Source organism: Sceloporus occidentalis, unplaced genomic scaffold (genome assembly GCF_023333645.1).
Source record: "Sceloporus occidentalis isolate IW3139 unplaced genomic scaffold, rSceOcc1.0.p SCAF_31, whole genome shotgun sequence".
NCBI classification, from domain to species: Eukaryota; Metazoa; Chordata; class Lepidosauria; order Squamata; family Phrynosomatidae; genus Sceloporus; species Sceloporus occidentalis.
The window spans coordinates 692754-705954 of record NW_028317011.1 but is presented as its reverse complement, the minus strand read 5'-3'; the positions used below and the strand labels follow the sequence as shown (position 1 = coordinate 705954).

Genomic DNA, 13201 nt, shown 5'->3' with positions numbered 1-13201 from the left:
CCCCATGGGCATTTAATATGCCAGTATTTTAACTCTTTCAATGCGAGAATTGTTTTAAGCTAATATGCTAATTTTAGGACTTGCTCACAAAAATATATTTTTTATATATATATATTTTTTTTTGCCTTTTTTTTTTTTTTTTTAACATTTTTTTTCAACTTGAAGGTTCCCCTGATAGTGACATCAGTGGGAAATTATTTTTACATTTTACTGTTTTTTTACTATTTTTTTTCTAATTATTATTAATTTTATTTTATTTTTAATTTATTTTTTCTAATCACACTGTGATTAGAAAGCTGAGCTCCATTGACTTGCATGGTTGAATGCAGTACCTATATTCAACCTGCAAGTGGAGCCAGAGTTCTCTAGAGGGTCTGGAGACCGTCTAGCGAACTTTTTAGACTTTATTGTTTCTGTATTGAATTTTCCAGGACCGCCGCCATCTTGCAGATGGCGAAGATCACCGGCAGCTGCGGCTGTGACCGCTCTCCGGAGCGGTCACAGCCCATCCAAAGGTAAGTGTTTGGTGTCGCTGGATGCCTCCTGATCGAGGCATTCCAGCGACACCATTTAAGTTTAGGAGGCGATCGTTGATCGCCTCCTAAACGCTTTTAAAAGAGAGATGGCCCCTTTGTGCCGATAATGGCGTTGCTGAATGCCTCGAGGTCGAGGCATTACAGCAACGCCGTTTCGGTGCAGAAAGTGAAAATAGATCGCTTTCTGCACCCGTTTAATGACGTGCCGGTCCTGGCACGTCATTTGTCGTTATCGACATGAATTTCCGTGACGTGCCCGGACCGGCAATTGTCATCAAGGGGTTAAACAATGCTCAATTGGTACTAAGGGACCCAAAGTGTGCCAAGAAAGTGTCCCCCACACCATTATGCCATCACCACCACCAGCCTGAACCGTTGATACAAGGCAGGATGGTTCCATTCTTTCATGTTGTTTTTGCCAAAGTCTGACCCTGCCATCTGGATGTCGCAGCTGAAATTAAGACTCATTAGACCAGGCAACGTTCTTCCAGTCTTTCACTGTCCAATTTTGGTGATCCTGTGCACATGCTACACGATGAGGCTACCAAAGTTCTCAGTTCCTCAAAATTTCATGTAAGATCTATGCTGTATTTGATGATTTAATGAACTAATACACATAAGCACCTGTTATTATTCTGATAAACATAATGGTTTCTAGTGAGGAAAAGTCTGTCATCTTGCTGCTTCAAAGCATTTAATCTCTTCGCCTTAATGGGCCCTTTAGCCATAACTTTGTAATACTCTACATTTCCAGAAACCGTTATTCCCCAGCAATCCTTTTGCAATAAATTTGTCTGGAATATGTGTACAAAATTATATTAGCCTTGTAAAATATTCTGCCTCCTGAAACACATTAATTTTTCTTACTCAATAAACTTATTATGAGTTTTAATAAGAAAAGAAAGTGTAGAGTTTTTATCATTATGTCAGAAATATCTGCATAACATTTTAAAAGCTCTGTTTTGTGTCTTATCAGATGCAAAGCTATATATACTAATAATACTATTATTGTCAATTTATAACTATATCAATAAATTAAAATGTAGTTTGTTTAAGAAGATGGGCTAAAATTTCCCAGAACCGTGTTTAAGTGTTATTTACACCCTACACGAGTTTCATGTTTAATGCACCTGAACACAATAATAACACATAATTCATGTGTATTGATGTTCTATAGTTATAGCATCGATATGGCCATTTATGTCCCATTTACCTGTTTTTAATCCAAACCTTTTTATTAATGTTTTTCCTGGGATTTATTAGTTATGCTGTGAGTTCTGGTTACAGCTCACCAATTTAAAGGTACACTCCAGCCATCATATGATAGCTAAGAGCTTTAAATGATCCTGATGTCCCCCTTGCGAATGCATGGGATGGCTCTGGAGAATGCCCCACTGGGCACATGTGGTGGGATATGATATACATATAGCCAGCCAGCTCCGGTCCTAACAAGACCCTTCGCTTGTTGGCATCTTCAGAGAGAAGCCAATCAATGGCAAGAATTGTCGCACAATGGAGGAGCCGGGCAGCTGCACCTTCTGCCTAAGTGAAGCACTCACGTATTTAAATTTGCAGTATTTATTCGTGGAGCTTTAACTATGTATGAAGTTCTGACACTTATCAGGTAAATCTGCAGCGTGAACCATCTGAAAAATCTCACTTATTTTATATTTTATACAGAGCAATATCTGCCCTTCTTGCTTTGATTAATTTCAACTGCATCTAACTTTTTGGTGAAAAGAGCTGTGCGTCTTCCAGAGGCGTGGGAGTGGGTATAAATGAGACTCCCCTGACCCAGAGACCAGGTGAAACTGTAAAGTCAAACCTTGAGTGCTCCCAAGATGTATCTCTGTGTATGTATACTTTAATATCATTGTGCAAATGTTAATGTGAGTATGGTATGCCGTTGTACAGTATGTGTTAAACACCTTGTAGGAAACGCTACGTATAAACAATTAGGACACCTTAATAGGGGTGATGTGCATTTATTTACAGTGAAACGGGTGTAGAAACGGATGTTTGATCGTGACAAATGCCTGGAGCTGTAAATGTGCATATAGTGTGTGAAAAATAAACACAAAATTACTACCATAAAGTTTGACAAAGACGGGTAGTAGAATAAGTGGAAAGAGTTAAAATACTAGCATTGAAATACCCTGACTTTATTTTTGTTGAATAAATCATGACACAGTGTAATATAGTTGTACTCAAAAGTTTGCATACCTTGGCAGAAATTGTAAAATGTTGGAATTGATTTTAAAAATATGACTGATCATGCAAGAAAACAGTATTTTATGTAAGGCTAGTGATCACATGAAGCCTTTTATTATCACATAGTTGATTGGCTCTTTTTAAAATAATAATAATAACAGATATCGCCCAAATGGCTCTGATCAAAAGCTTAAATACCCTGAATGTTTGGCCTTGTTACAGAAACACAGGGTGACACACAGGTTAAGAGTATTGTTACCAGTGTATGAGTTTGTTGGCTCTCATGTGAATGCACTGAGCAGGCTAGATACTGAGCCATATATCCACTGAGCCATAAGATATCCGAAGCCTTGAAAGTGTCAGTCAGTACTGTTCAATCACTTCTTAAGAAGTGGAAAATGTGAAGACCTCTTGATACCAAGCCAAGGTCAGGTAGAGAAAGAAAGATTTCAGTCGCAACTGTCAGAAGAATTGTTCGGGATACAAAGAGAAACCCACAGGTAACCACGGGAGAAATACAGGCTGCCCTGGAAAAAGATGGTGTGGTGGTTTCAAGGAGTACAATACAACAATACTTGAACAAAATTGAGCTGCATGGTCGAGTTGCCATAAAGAAGCCTTTACTGCGCCAATAGCACAAAAAAAGCCTGGTTACAATATGCCCGGCAACAACACGACACGCCTTACAGCTTCTGGCACACTGTAATTTAGAGAGACAAGACCAAAATAGAGCTTTATGGTCACAACCATAAGTGTTATGTTTTAAGAGGGGTCAAAAAGGCCTTTAGCAAAAACAATAACATCCCCGCAGTGCAGCATGTTGGTGGCTCACTGATGGTTTTCTTTTGGGGGGGTGAGCTCTAAAGGCACAGGGAATCTTGTGAAAATTGATGACAAGATAAACGTTATCAGAAAATACTGGTAGACAAATTTGCATTCTTATGCACCAAAGCTGCTCATGGGACGTTCTTGGACCTTCGAGCACGACAATGACCCTAAGCACAAGGCCAAGTTGACCAAGGTTCCAGAGTGGCCATTACAGTCTCCTGAACTTAATATCATTGGGCTACTCTGGGGAGATCTCAGCTGTGCAGTTCATGCAAGACGACGCAAAGTATTTCCATGACCTGGAGGCATTTTGCCATGGCGAATGGACAGCTATACCACCTGCGAGAATTTGGGGCCTCATAGACAATTATTATAAAATACTGTACTCTGTCATTGATGCTAAAGGGGACAATACACAGTATCAAGAACTGAGGGTATGTATTATATTGAACAGGGATCATTTATTTATTTATTTTTATGATTGTGCCATTCTGTTATAACCTACAGTTGAATATGAATCCCTGCTCACTGGTACATACCAATTCTCCAAGGGTATGCAAACCTTTGATCACATCTGTATGTCAAACTTAACCACTGGGATATGTTTCACATTATAACAAAAGAAATGTTTTGTGAAGAGAGCCATCCCATGGCCATTCATGTGACATTGAAAGGTTAAAGCAAACGTATTTTGGAAGGATATTTATGTCGTAGTTACTGTGTTTCCAGTCCGTGTCCTCTAGGCACCAACCGAAATTTTCTAAACATGATAATTGACGAGGTCTGCCATAAGAATCAGTCCATAGTTTAAATATATTGCCCAGTTCTGTGGTATTATCGCATAATAACCATGGGCCTGTCTCATCAAAATTAGAACCTGCACTTGAATCATTTTAAACGGAAATCATTTTGAATATTGTGTATTGTAGTGAGAAATGTTTTTTCTTCCCTTCAGTATTTTCACTGCCTTTGACAGCTAGTCTTTTTCCTGTGCCATGTAATGGTCAACAGCAATGATTTATAGTATTTGTTTTATGACATCCATACTGTGCAATATAGATTAGAATAGAAAATGCAACAACCTATTATTATTTGTCTTGTAAAGCACCATCATATCCGGCAGCACTGTACAAACCTAATTCCATCGGGAACCTTTGGAACAAAATTGGGTATAAGATGGAGTCCGTATGCGGCAAAAAAAGATCTTTCACCCCCCCAATACAGAGGATTTCCACAAATTGCAAGCAAGGTAAGACCAGATATTGTTTTAGAACTTCTATCCATCATCATTCATACATAGAGAATAATGTTACACTTTGTGTGCAAAGAATGTGTTTTATTCACAGGTTTGTTTAGAACACTGCTTAAAATGGCAGAAAAATATTCCGTACATACTCTGGAGATGATATTAATTACATTAACATTAAAAAATGAATCTTACATTGAAATCATGAGCAGTTTCTGTTACTTGTAAACAATAGCCTTTGGAATGTCTGAAATACGTCTTGAATCTCAGGCACATGTATATATATTTATATTAATTTTTGTATGTACAGAAGGATTGGTCTTCGCTACTTCTGGAACGTTTTAATATACTGCTCCAGGATTTTCCTTAATATCCACTGGAGGAAAAAAGCAAATAGAGACATTGATCAGTAAGTAAAACAGAGTGAATGTAGATACAGACATATGTTTACATGTTTACAACTGTTAAGCTGTGAGAAGCTGCCATTTTGAATTCTAATACTCATAGCTGTACACTCTCTCTCCTTACTTTCCTGTGTAAGGTTTGTTCACTAACTAGCAGTAGTTTAAAAGAAGGCTTGGAAAGTTCCAACCTCAGCTTTTGACTTTGATGCCTCACAAAATTAGTGTAATGTACCATTAAATGAGTGACACTTCACCAACTTGACCATGCATTAATCAGGGCCAGTCTACCCCTTCCTGTAGGAGAGACTTGACACAGCTGGCATCTGTAATGTTTTCAGTGAGTTCAAATTGCTATAAAAAGGAGAAATGGGAGCTGCTAATCTTTAAATAGGAAGGCTAAAACAATGATGTCAATGTTGAAAAAATATCAAGTTTACCACCAATCAAACCAACACCAGCAGCATGTTTTTTTTTTTTTTGTTTTTTTTTTAAGAGAATAGTCCTTCTGCATCTACATGTTAATTATTGTAAGACCCCAGACATTGTTTGCTGCTCTCATACTCGGTACATAACATACTTGTTCTTGCTGTTGGAGGGCTGATAGTCCTCTGCGTTGCTCTTGAAGAAGGGCAGTTCTCATACTCTCCATGTTGCTTGGAGGAAAGATACCAGACTCTTCCAGATCCTGCTCACTCAGTCTATATGTGTCCTGTAGGCTCTTCTTACCCATGAAGTGTCCTAGGAAAATCCAGAAGAAAGTGATCAGTGTGCTCGTAACAGCCATTAGGATCCAATACATTCACTGTGAATGCGAATTTTGCTGGTCAAATGAGTTTATATACTTTAGTTTCCTCTATAGGTTTGAATGTATAGCACCGTCTATAGGTTCTTTCTAAACAAAAAAATTGTCCTCATAAGGTCAATGCTAATGTGTTGCCATCACAGCTTTTCTCTTAGCTAAATATATTAATTCAAATTACCCATAATATTAGTTTTTTGTTTGGTAAAAATTCACCTTATAGAAGCAGTGATCGGTGGCACTTTGTGGCAAAGCCAGTGTTGTCTGAACCATTGTCTGTCTCCATTCTTCTTACCTCTTTACCTACTTTTGCAAAGTCTGCCTTTACCGATTTATTAAAACTGCCTACTTTAATAGATTAATACATGTTAAATTTTAGTAATTTAAACACAGCTCTGCTGTAAATCATGTTTTTTTCTATTTAAATTATACTACAACACATAATTCCCTTTAAACTTTATACAGCTGTACAAATGTTGAAAAAAATAGTGACGCAACAACAACAGGACTTACACACACAGTTACACACACTGGGATGTTTCCTTATACACACAGTAACACACTTTTTTTTCACATTAACAGACTAACATCTTTAATCACACACATACATACTTATTTACATACACACATACCCGCCCAGGAATTGGGTAGGATGATGCCAGCTCTTCTGCTACTTCACAGACCTCACACTGTGCCTATGTGTGAGCACTGGGAAATCACATCACCTCCTGGCTCTCAGACTCAGGGTGATGGGCCTGAGGAAGTATGGCCCGCTGCACCGGCCTAGCAATATGCCCAGACTGGGAGTAGGTTGGAGGAGCTGGTGTTGGGGCTTTCGTTACACCAGTGAAATGCTATACCAGCAGATTGCATTATAGTCATTACCAGAATTGTGCACACTTCACGTTAAATTACTTGTAGGAACAATTGGGTTTAGGGCTGCAACTAACGATTATTTTAATAATCGATTAGTTGGTCGATTAATCGGGGAAAAAAATGCAAATTTTTTTTAATTTAAAATAATGTAATAAAAAACGTACAATTTACACTTTCATCTCTTTATTGCAATGGCCTCTCTCTATTCACCTTCTTATTTTACTGACATAATAATAAAAGCTACAAGAACCCAAACACAGTGTTTCTCAAACTAGGTTTTAATACAAAGTGATTAGTAAATATGAATTCATATGTTAACTATTTTTCATATTTAATAAAAACTGAGAAAAAACCCTTGTTTTCTTTTATTTACCAAACTGCCCCCAGTTATGCACATCTGACCCCCAGCTTGCCACTCTGCCCCCATATATGCCTTATACCTCTGATATGCCAGAGATTCCACTGTGCACCCTGATATGCCACTCCACTCCCCATAAATGCCCTGCACCACCCTGAAATTCATTATACTCCCTGATTCACCACTCTGCCTCCCCTAGATATGCCACTCTGAAATTCATTATACCCCCCCATACACCACTCTACCTCCCCCTATACACCACTCTAACTCCCCCAGATATGCCATTCTGCCTCCCTGAAATTCATTACACCCCCATACACCACTCTGCTACCCTGAAATTCATTATACCCCCCCCCATACACCACTATAACTCACCCATACACCACTCTGCCTCCTCCCCCCTCCCATACTCCACTCTGCCTCCTCCCCCTCCCATACGCCACTCTGCCTCCTCCCCCCTCCCATACGCCACTCTGCCTCCTCCCCCCTCCCATACGCCACTCTGCCTCCTCCCCCCTCCTATACGCCACTCTGCCTCCCCCCCATACTCCACTCTGCCTCCTCCCCCATACTCCACTCTGCCTCCTCCCCCTTCCCATACTCCACTCTGCCTCCTCCCCCCTCCCATACTCCACTCTGCCTCCTCCCCCCTTCCCATACTCCACTCTGCCTCCTCCCCCCTTCCCATACTCCACTCTGCCTCCTCCCCCCCTCCCATACTCCACTCTGCCTCCTCCCCCCCTCCCATACTCCACTCTGCCTCCTCCCCCCTCCCATACTCCACTCTGCCTCCTCCCCCCCTCCCATACTCCACTCTGCCTCCTCCCCCCCTCCCATACTCCACTCTGCCTCCTCCCCCCTCCCATACACCACTCTGCCTCCTCCCCCCTCCCATACTCCACTCTGCCTCCTCCCCCCTCCCATACACCACCCTGCCTCCTCCCCCCTCCCATACACCACTCTGCCTCCTCCCCCCTCCCATACACCACTCTGCCTCCTCCCCCCTCCCATACACCACTCTGCCTCCTCCCCCCTCCCATACACCACTCTGCCTCCTCCCCCCTCCCATACACCACTCTGCCTCCTCCCCCCTCCCATACTCCACTCTGCCTCCTGTCAGCAACGGAGGTTCACAAGACACCAGGGAGCCGGGTAGAGAGGCAGAGTGGCGTATGGGAGGGGGAGGAGCCAGAGTGGTGTATGGGAGGGTGGCTCCCATACACCCCTCTGACTCCTCCCCCCTCCCATACACCACTCTGCCTCTTTCCCGACTCCCTGGTGTTTTGTGAGCCTCCGTTGCTGACAGGCACTTTCACTGCAGCTTCATAGAAGCCTCAGCGTAAGTGAAGGACAGTAACGGAGGCTGTCTGTGCGATGCAGACCCCCACCAGCTGACAGAGAGGATGATCCTCTGCAGGAGACCTCGATTCTCTGTCAGCCGGTGGGGGTCTGCACGATGCGCACAGACAGCCTCCGTTACTGCCCTTCATTTACGCTGAGGCTTCTATGAAGCTGCAGTGAAAGTGCCTGTCAGCAAAACACCAGGGAGTCGGGAGAGAGGCAGAGCGGTGTATGGGAGGGGGGAGGAGTCAGAGGGGTGTATGGGAGGGGGAGAGAGACGGAAGTGAGAGACCGGCCGACAGTGAGGGGAATCCAGGTCCCCTGCAGCGTTGCGAGGGATCTGGATTCTAGTGTTATAATCCGATCTCTGTTTGAGGTCGGATTATATAAGGAGAGGAGTTTTTCAGAGCATTTGCTCTGAAAAAAACTCTTTTTATAATCGATAAAAATCGATTTGACTAATTGATAATGAAAATCGTTGACAATGATTTTCATTATCGATTTTATCGATTAGTTGTTTCAGCCCTAATTGGGTTTATTCAGTAAAGCAGGAGTTGATGGCCTATTTGTGGTTTCCACTTATTGAATTCACTATCAATTACAAAGGGCCATACCCAACAAATTTATATGTAAGATGGGCTGATGTAGCCATGCATTATGTATAGTTGAATCGCCTAAAGGAATTACAGGAAATCTCACTTATATATGCTTTGTACAAAGCCACCAATTCATAATCTTAAAGTTAAGTCGGAGAAACAGAACTGTAGAAACTCACCTGTCAGCTCTCTCATAAATTGCTGTTATGTTACATGGTGTAATTCATCCATTTAGATTTTCTATATATGTATTTATTCCATAAAGTTTCCTATGGGTGTCCCACTAGGCATACTCTCCAACATTTAAACAGCAAAACCAACCTTTTAGTTTGTGTAGCTAAAGGGCAGGACTTTACCATGACATTGTATGTGAATTTGTGACCTATTCGTACATTATATGACCAATAGTATGTGAACACCCCTCCTAATTGTTACGTTTAGGTGTCTTCAGCCACAGCCATTGCACATGGGCCACATTTGCCACAGGTCTTCTAATGGACTAGTCTGGGTTTGGGGTAAATAAAACAGATATAGGGGCGCATGTACATGTGGGAAAAAAATAAAGAAATAATAGTGCAATAATGTCAAATAAATAATATAGTATAAATGTGTTGTGGGTGCACTCACAAAAACAGATGGTATACATGCTCTTCAGAATAAAATGTTCTTTATTTCTTCTATTTCTCTAAAAATAAATATAAAAGGGAAAAAGCCAATGGTGCAGTATCTTCCTGTAGTGTTGTAAGAAAGATAGAATGCACTTACAGGATAGTAGATTTTGCCAGGCACTTCAACTTAAAAAGTCCAGGCATTAAAGGGAGAAATCCAAAACACACTGCTTATATCAGGTAGTCCTCAGGTAATTCTCAACGCATTACTGCGGATCAAAAGCTGAACCTACTAATTTTCTCCTGAAGAAGCCGAAAGGCGAAACGCGTTGAGAATTACCTGAGGACTATTTTCTGCTGAACACTGAGAGGAGTGTTTGGGCTGCTGCAGTATTGCGGGAAGTATCTTAACTCATTTTTCGACTCACTACCTGGTGTTTATTCTTTACCGTTTGGGTTTGGGGTAAGCCAGGAGAACTCTACCTACTAGAATGCATAGTGCCTACTGTAAAGTTTGGTGGAGGAAGGATAATAGTCTTGGACTGTTTTTCAGGGTTTTTGCTAGGTACCTCGATTCCAGTGAAGGGTAATATTATTACAGCGATCAAAAGAAAAGTATAGTTAAAATGATACCATTTATTGGCTAACTGAGAATTTAATTGCGAGCTTTCGAGACCAAGTTTTTAGGTCCCTTCCTCAGATACAAAACCTTTTTATCATTACAGCAAACAAAGACATTTTAGACATATCAATTCCAGTTCCAGCATGGTTGTCCCTACATGCACAAAGCTATACCCATAAAGACAGATCCCTGCCCCTTAATTCCACTGAACCCCTTTGGGATGAATTGGATTGCTGCTCACAAGCCGGGCCTTCTTGTCCAACATTGATGCCTGACCTCACAAATGCCCTTTTGACTGAATTCCCCCACACACACATTTCCAAAATCTTTTGGAGAGCCTTCCCAAAAATATGGAGGCTTTTATATCTGCAAAGGGTGTCTGTGGGGGGTGCCCCCCCAATAATGTGCATACTTTTGAATTAGGATGCCCAATAGGTTCATGTCGGTGCAATGGTCATATAGTGTAGCTATTAATGTAACTAAATGAAATATAATGAATTTGTTTGCTTCTGCTCCACATGTCACCTTGTATTTGAGAGCTTGTAGCTTTCTGTCATAGCCTTACACTGTCTCTCTGCTGAACTGTTTGAGTCAGTTGAATCATTGTATTGCCTGATTTTTATTATAGTCTAGTGTTGATGTTTTAAGTGGCAAATTAATAGTTGGGAGTCTAAGCTATTTTGTATTACATGAAAGTAAAAAAAACTACAAAAAACTATCCTGACCCCTCCCCATGGTCACCAAATAGATCCACACACTCAAAAGTCAAATACCCTCTATACTTATTATATTAGTACATACCATACAAAAATAGTAGTTCCTTAGGGGTCGCTTAAACTGTCTTTATTTCACAGATGCTTATTATGCATATATGTATGCTGTATATGGTTCCCAACGGTACCATTACAATGTATGGAAATACACTGTTCCACCAAAACGTTATCTTTGTCAGAAAATGCTATATACATTTTCTGGTAGTACCACAAATATATTTATTACAGCAACCACATTTGGGTAGTATTTTTGGTGGTAGAATTCCAGCGACAGCTTCTAGTTACATAGTAAAAGCTACTTAGTAATTTTATTAAAAAAGACAGTCTGTAAAGTTCAAACTATCATTCATCTCTGTTGCATCATTTGATCCAAAAGAGGGCAGCATGTTGAAGGACTAGAATTGCAAAAAAAAAAAATATACAGATACTTATGTCCATTCTTATAGGGTAGTGTTTTTCATCTATCAATGTCAGCTACAAGAAATATGACCCTGACACCTGAAGTCTCTATGTTCTTTTTTGCATGTATTGATATTTGGTCATCCCAATTTGTCAGTTGAAATTCCTGCTTGAATACTGATGGCTTTGTTCAGAATACCTTTACTACCTGGTAAGTCATTGTTTTAATAAGGAATTTTCTTATTCTACAATGGAATGTTTGTTTGTTAATTGGGATTTGATGCTTGTTAGGGAAAGTCTGTACTTTAGGGTTACAGACACGTGTTCAGTTGTAGTAAAACCAGTTTAAATTAAATTCTAATGCTGGGCAAGTTCTATAAAAGCAAAAGGAGTCCGAGTACGTAACACTATGCACATCACAACATCTGCAAAACTGCAGCAGCATTCGTAACATCAAAAACATTTTGTATAAATTGGAGTAAACAATTATATTATGGTCCATTGTATCTATACATATGTAAAATATTATTGACTGATGTATGACTTGTATTTAATAATGCCTGTTCTCCATTTTAAATATTATTATCATCAGGTGATGTTGCTCCTGCTGGTGACGGGTCATTAGACCAATTATCAATGTCATGTAATCATTTTGCCATCGTGAATTTTTTTTTTTTTGGTAATTCTTTTAAAAATGCCGCAAATATTTGAGAACTCTTTCATATACGTAGGACCAGTCCTTATACAATTCATCATGTTATTGTTGCTACTTAACTTTCCATCTTAATAAAACTCGACTTTGGCCACTTTGTTCTTGTATGGGACTAAATGTTCATATTATATGAGAAAAGACATTTGCCCAACTAAACATTTTACGGCCTCATAATGTCTCTGTTTTTAGGGGGGGGCCACTGATTGCCCCAGGTGTTTATTTGTGTATACTTCCTGCTGCTTGCATATAAGACCGTGTGTGTGTGTGTGTGTGTGTATAGATATATATATATATATATATATAGATATATATATATATATATATATAGTCCCTAGACAATAGTTCCTTCTGCTCTTTAACCCACTAAACAAGTGACCACGCTGGCATGTTTCTACTCACCGATCGCCCACTGGTTTCCACCTCTTTGAACCATGTTGACTTTGCCGAGTTTTCCAGTTTCTTCTGTGAACTCCACACAGACAGAGAGTGATATAAAGGATAGGAGCAGGAGGTGAGCCAGGAAGCCAAGCGACAGGACTCTGCTAAGGGGAATTGCAGACATGTCTTAATTCGGAGCACTGTGAGATGTGTAAGTCAGAGGGATGGCTGGGCTTATGTCTTTTCCCTGCTCTCAGTTGCTTTATATAGTTGTTGCATGGGGAGGGGGCAGTAAGTGTGTGATGAGTAGCACGTGTTTGCATGGTGTGTTGGATTTAACCCTGTGACGTTCACATTTCCTGTGCATTTAGAATTGCAGTTGGATGCATAATACTTAATATGCATGAAGAAGCTGGGATATTGTGCTACAGGTGCAGCTGCAGAACGCCAGAACGGACATCAAAAGGACGTGAGCCCTGCACCACCAGAGAGGCAGCTTCATGCTGGCAAGGGT

At 40.5% G+C, this 13201-nt stretch overlaps 1 protein-coding gene across 1 annotated transcript; it reads right to left on the bottom strand.

Moving 5' to 3' along the window:
* Positions 1 to 5146: 5146 nt before the first annotated feature.
* Positions 5147 to 12871, bottom strand: LOC149298661 (bombesin-like). Its single transcript, XM_089487028.1, has 3 exons — positions 12709 to 12871; positions 5803 to 5963; positions 5147 to 5197 (listed from the first exon to the last, which is right to left on the bottom strand). Exons 1-3 carry the CDS (start codon positions 12869 to 12871, stop codon positions 5147 to 5149), a joined length of 375 nt encoding a protein of 124 aa, XP_089343154.1.
* Between the last annotated feature and the right edge of the window lie 330 nt (positions 12872 to 13201).

Excerpts from the sequence above, each read along its gene's own strand:
- LOC149298661 (XM_089487028.1), bottom strand. The coding sequence starts at position 12,871 with ATGTCTGCAATTCCCCTTAGCAGAGTCCTGTCGCTTGGCTTCCTGGCT. Across the intron at positions 5,964-12,708 it reads TGGAAACCAGTGGGCGATCG|GACACTTCATGGGTAAGAAG; the intron begins GTGAGTAGAAAC and ends GGATTTTCCTAG. Across the intron at positions 5,198-5,802 it reads CCCTCCAACAGCAAGAACAA|TGGATATTAAGGAAAATCCT; the intron begins GTATGTTATGTA and ends TTTTTCCTCCAG.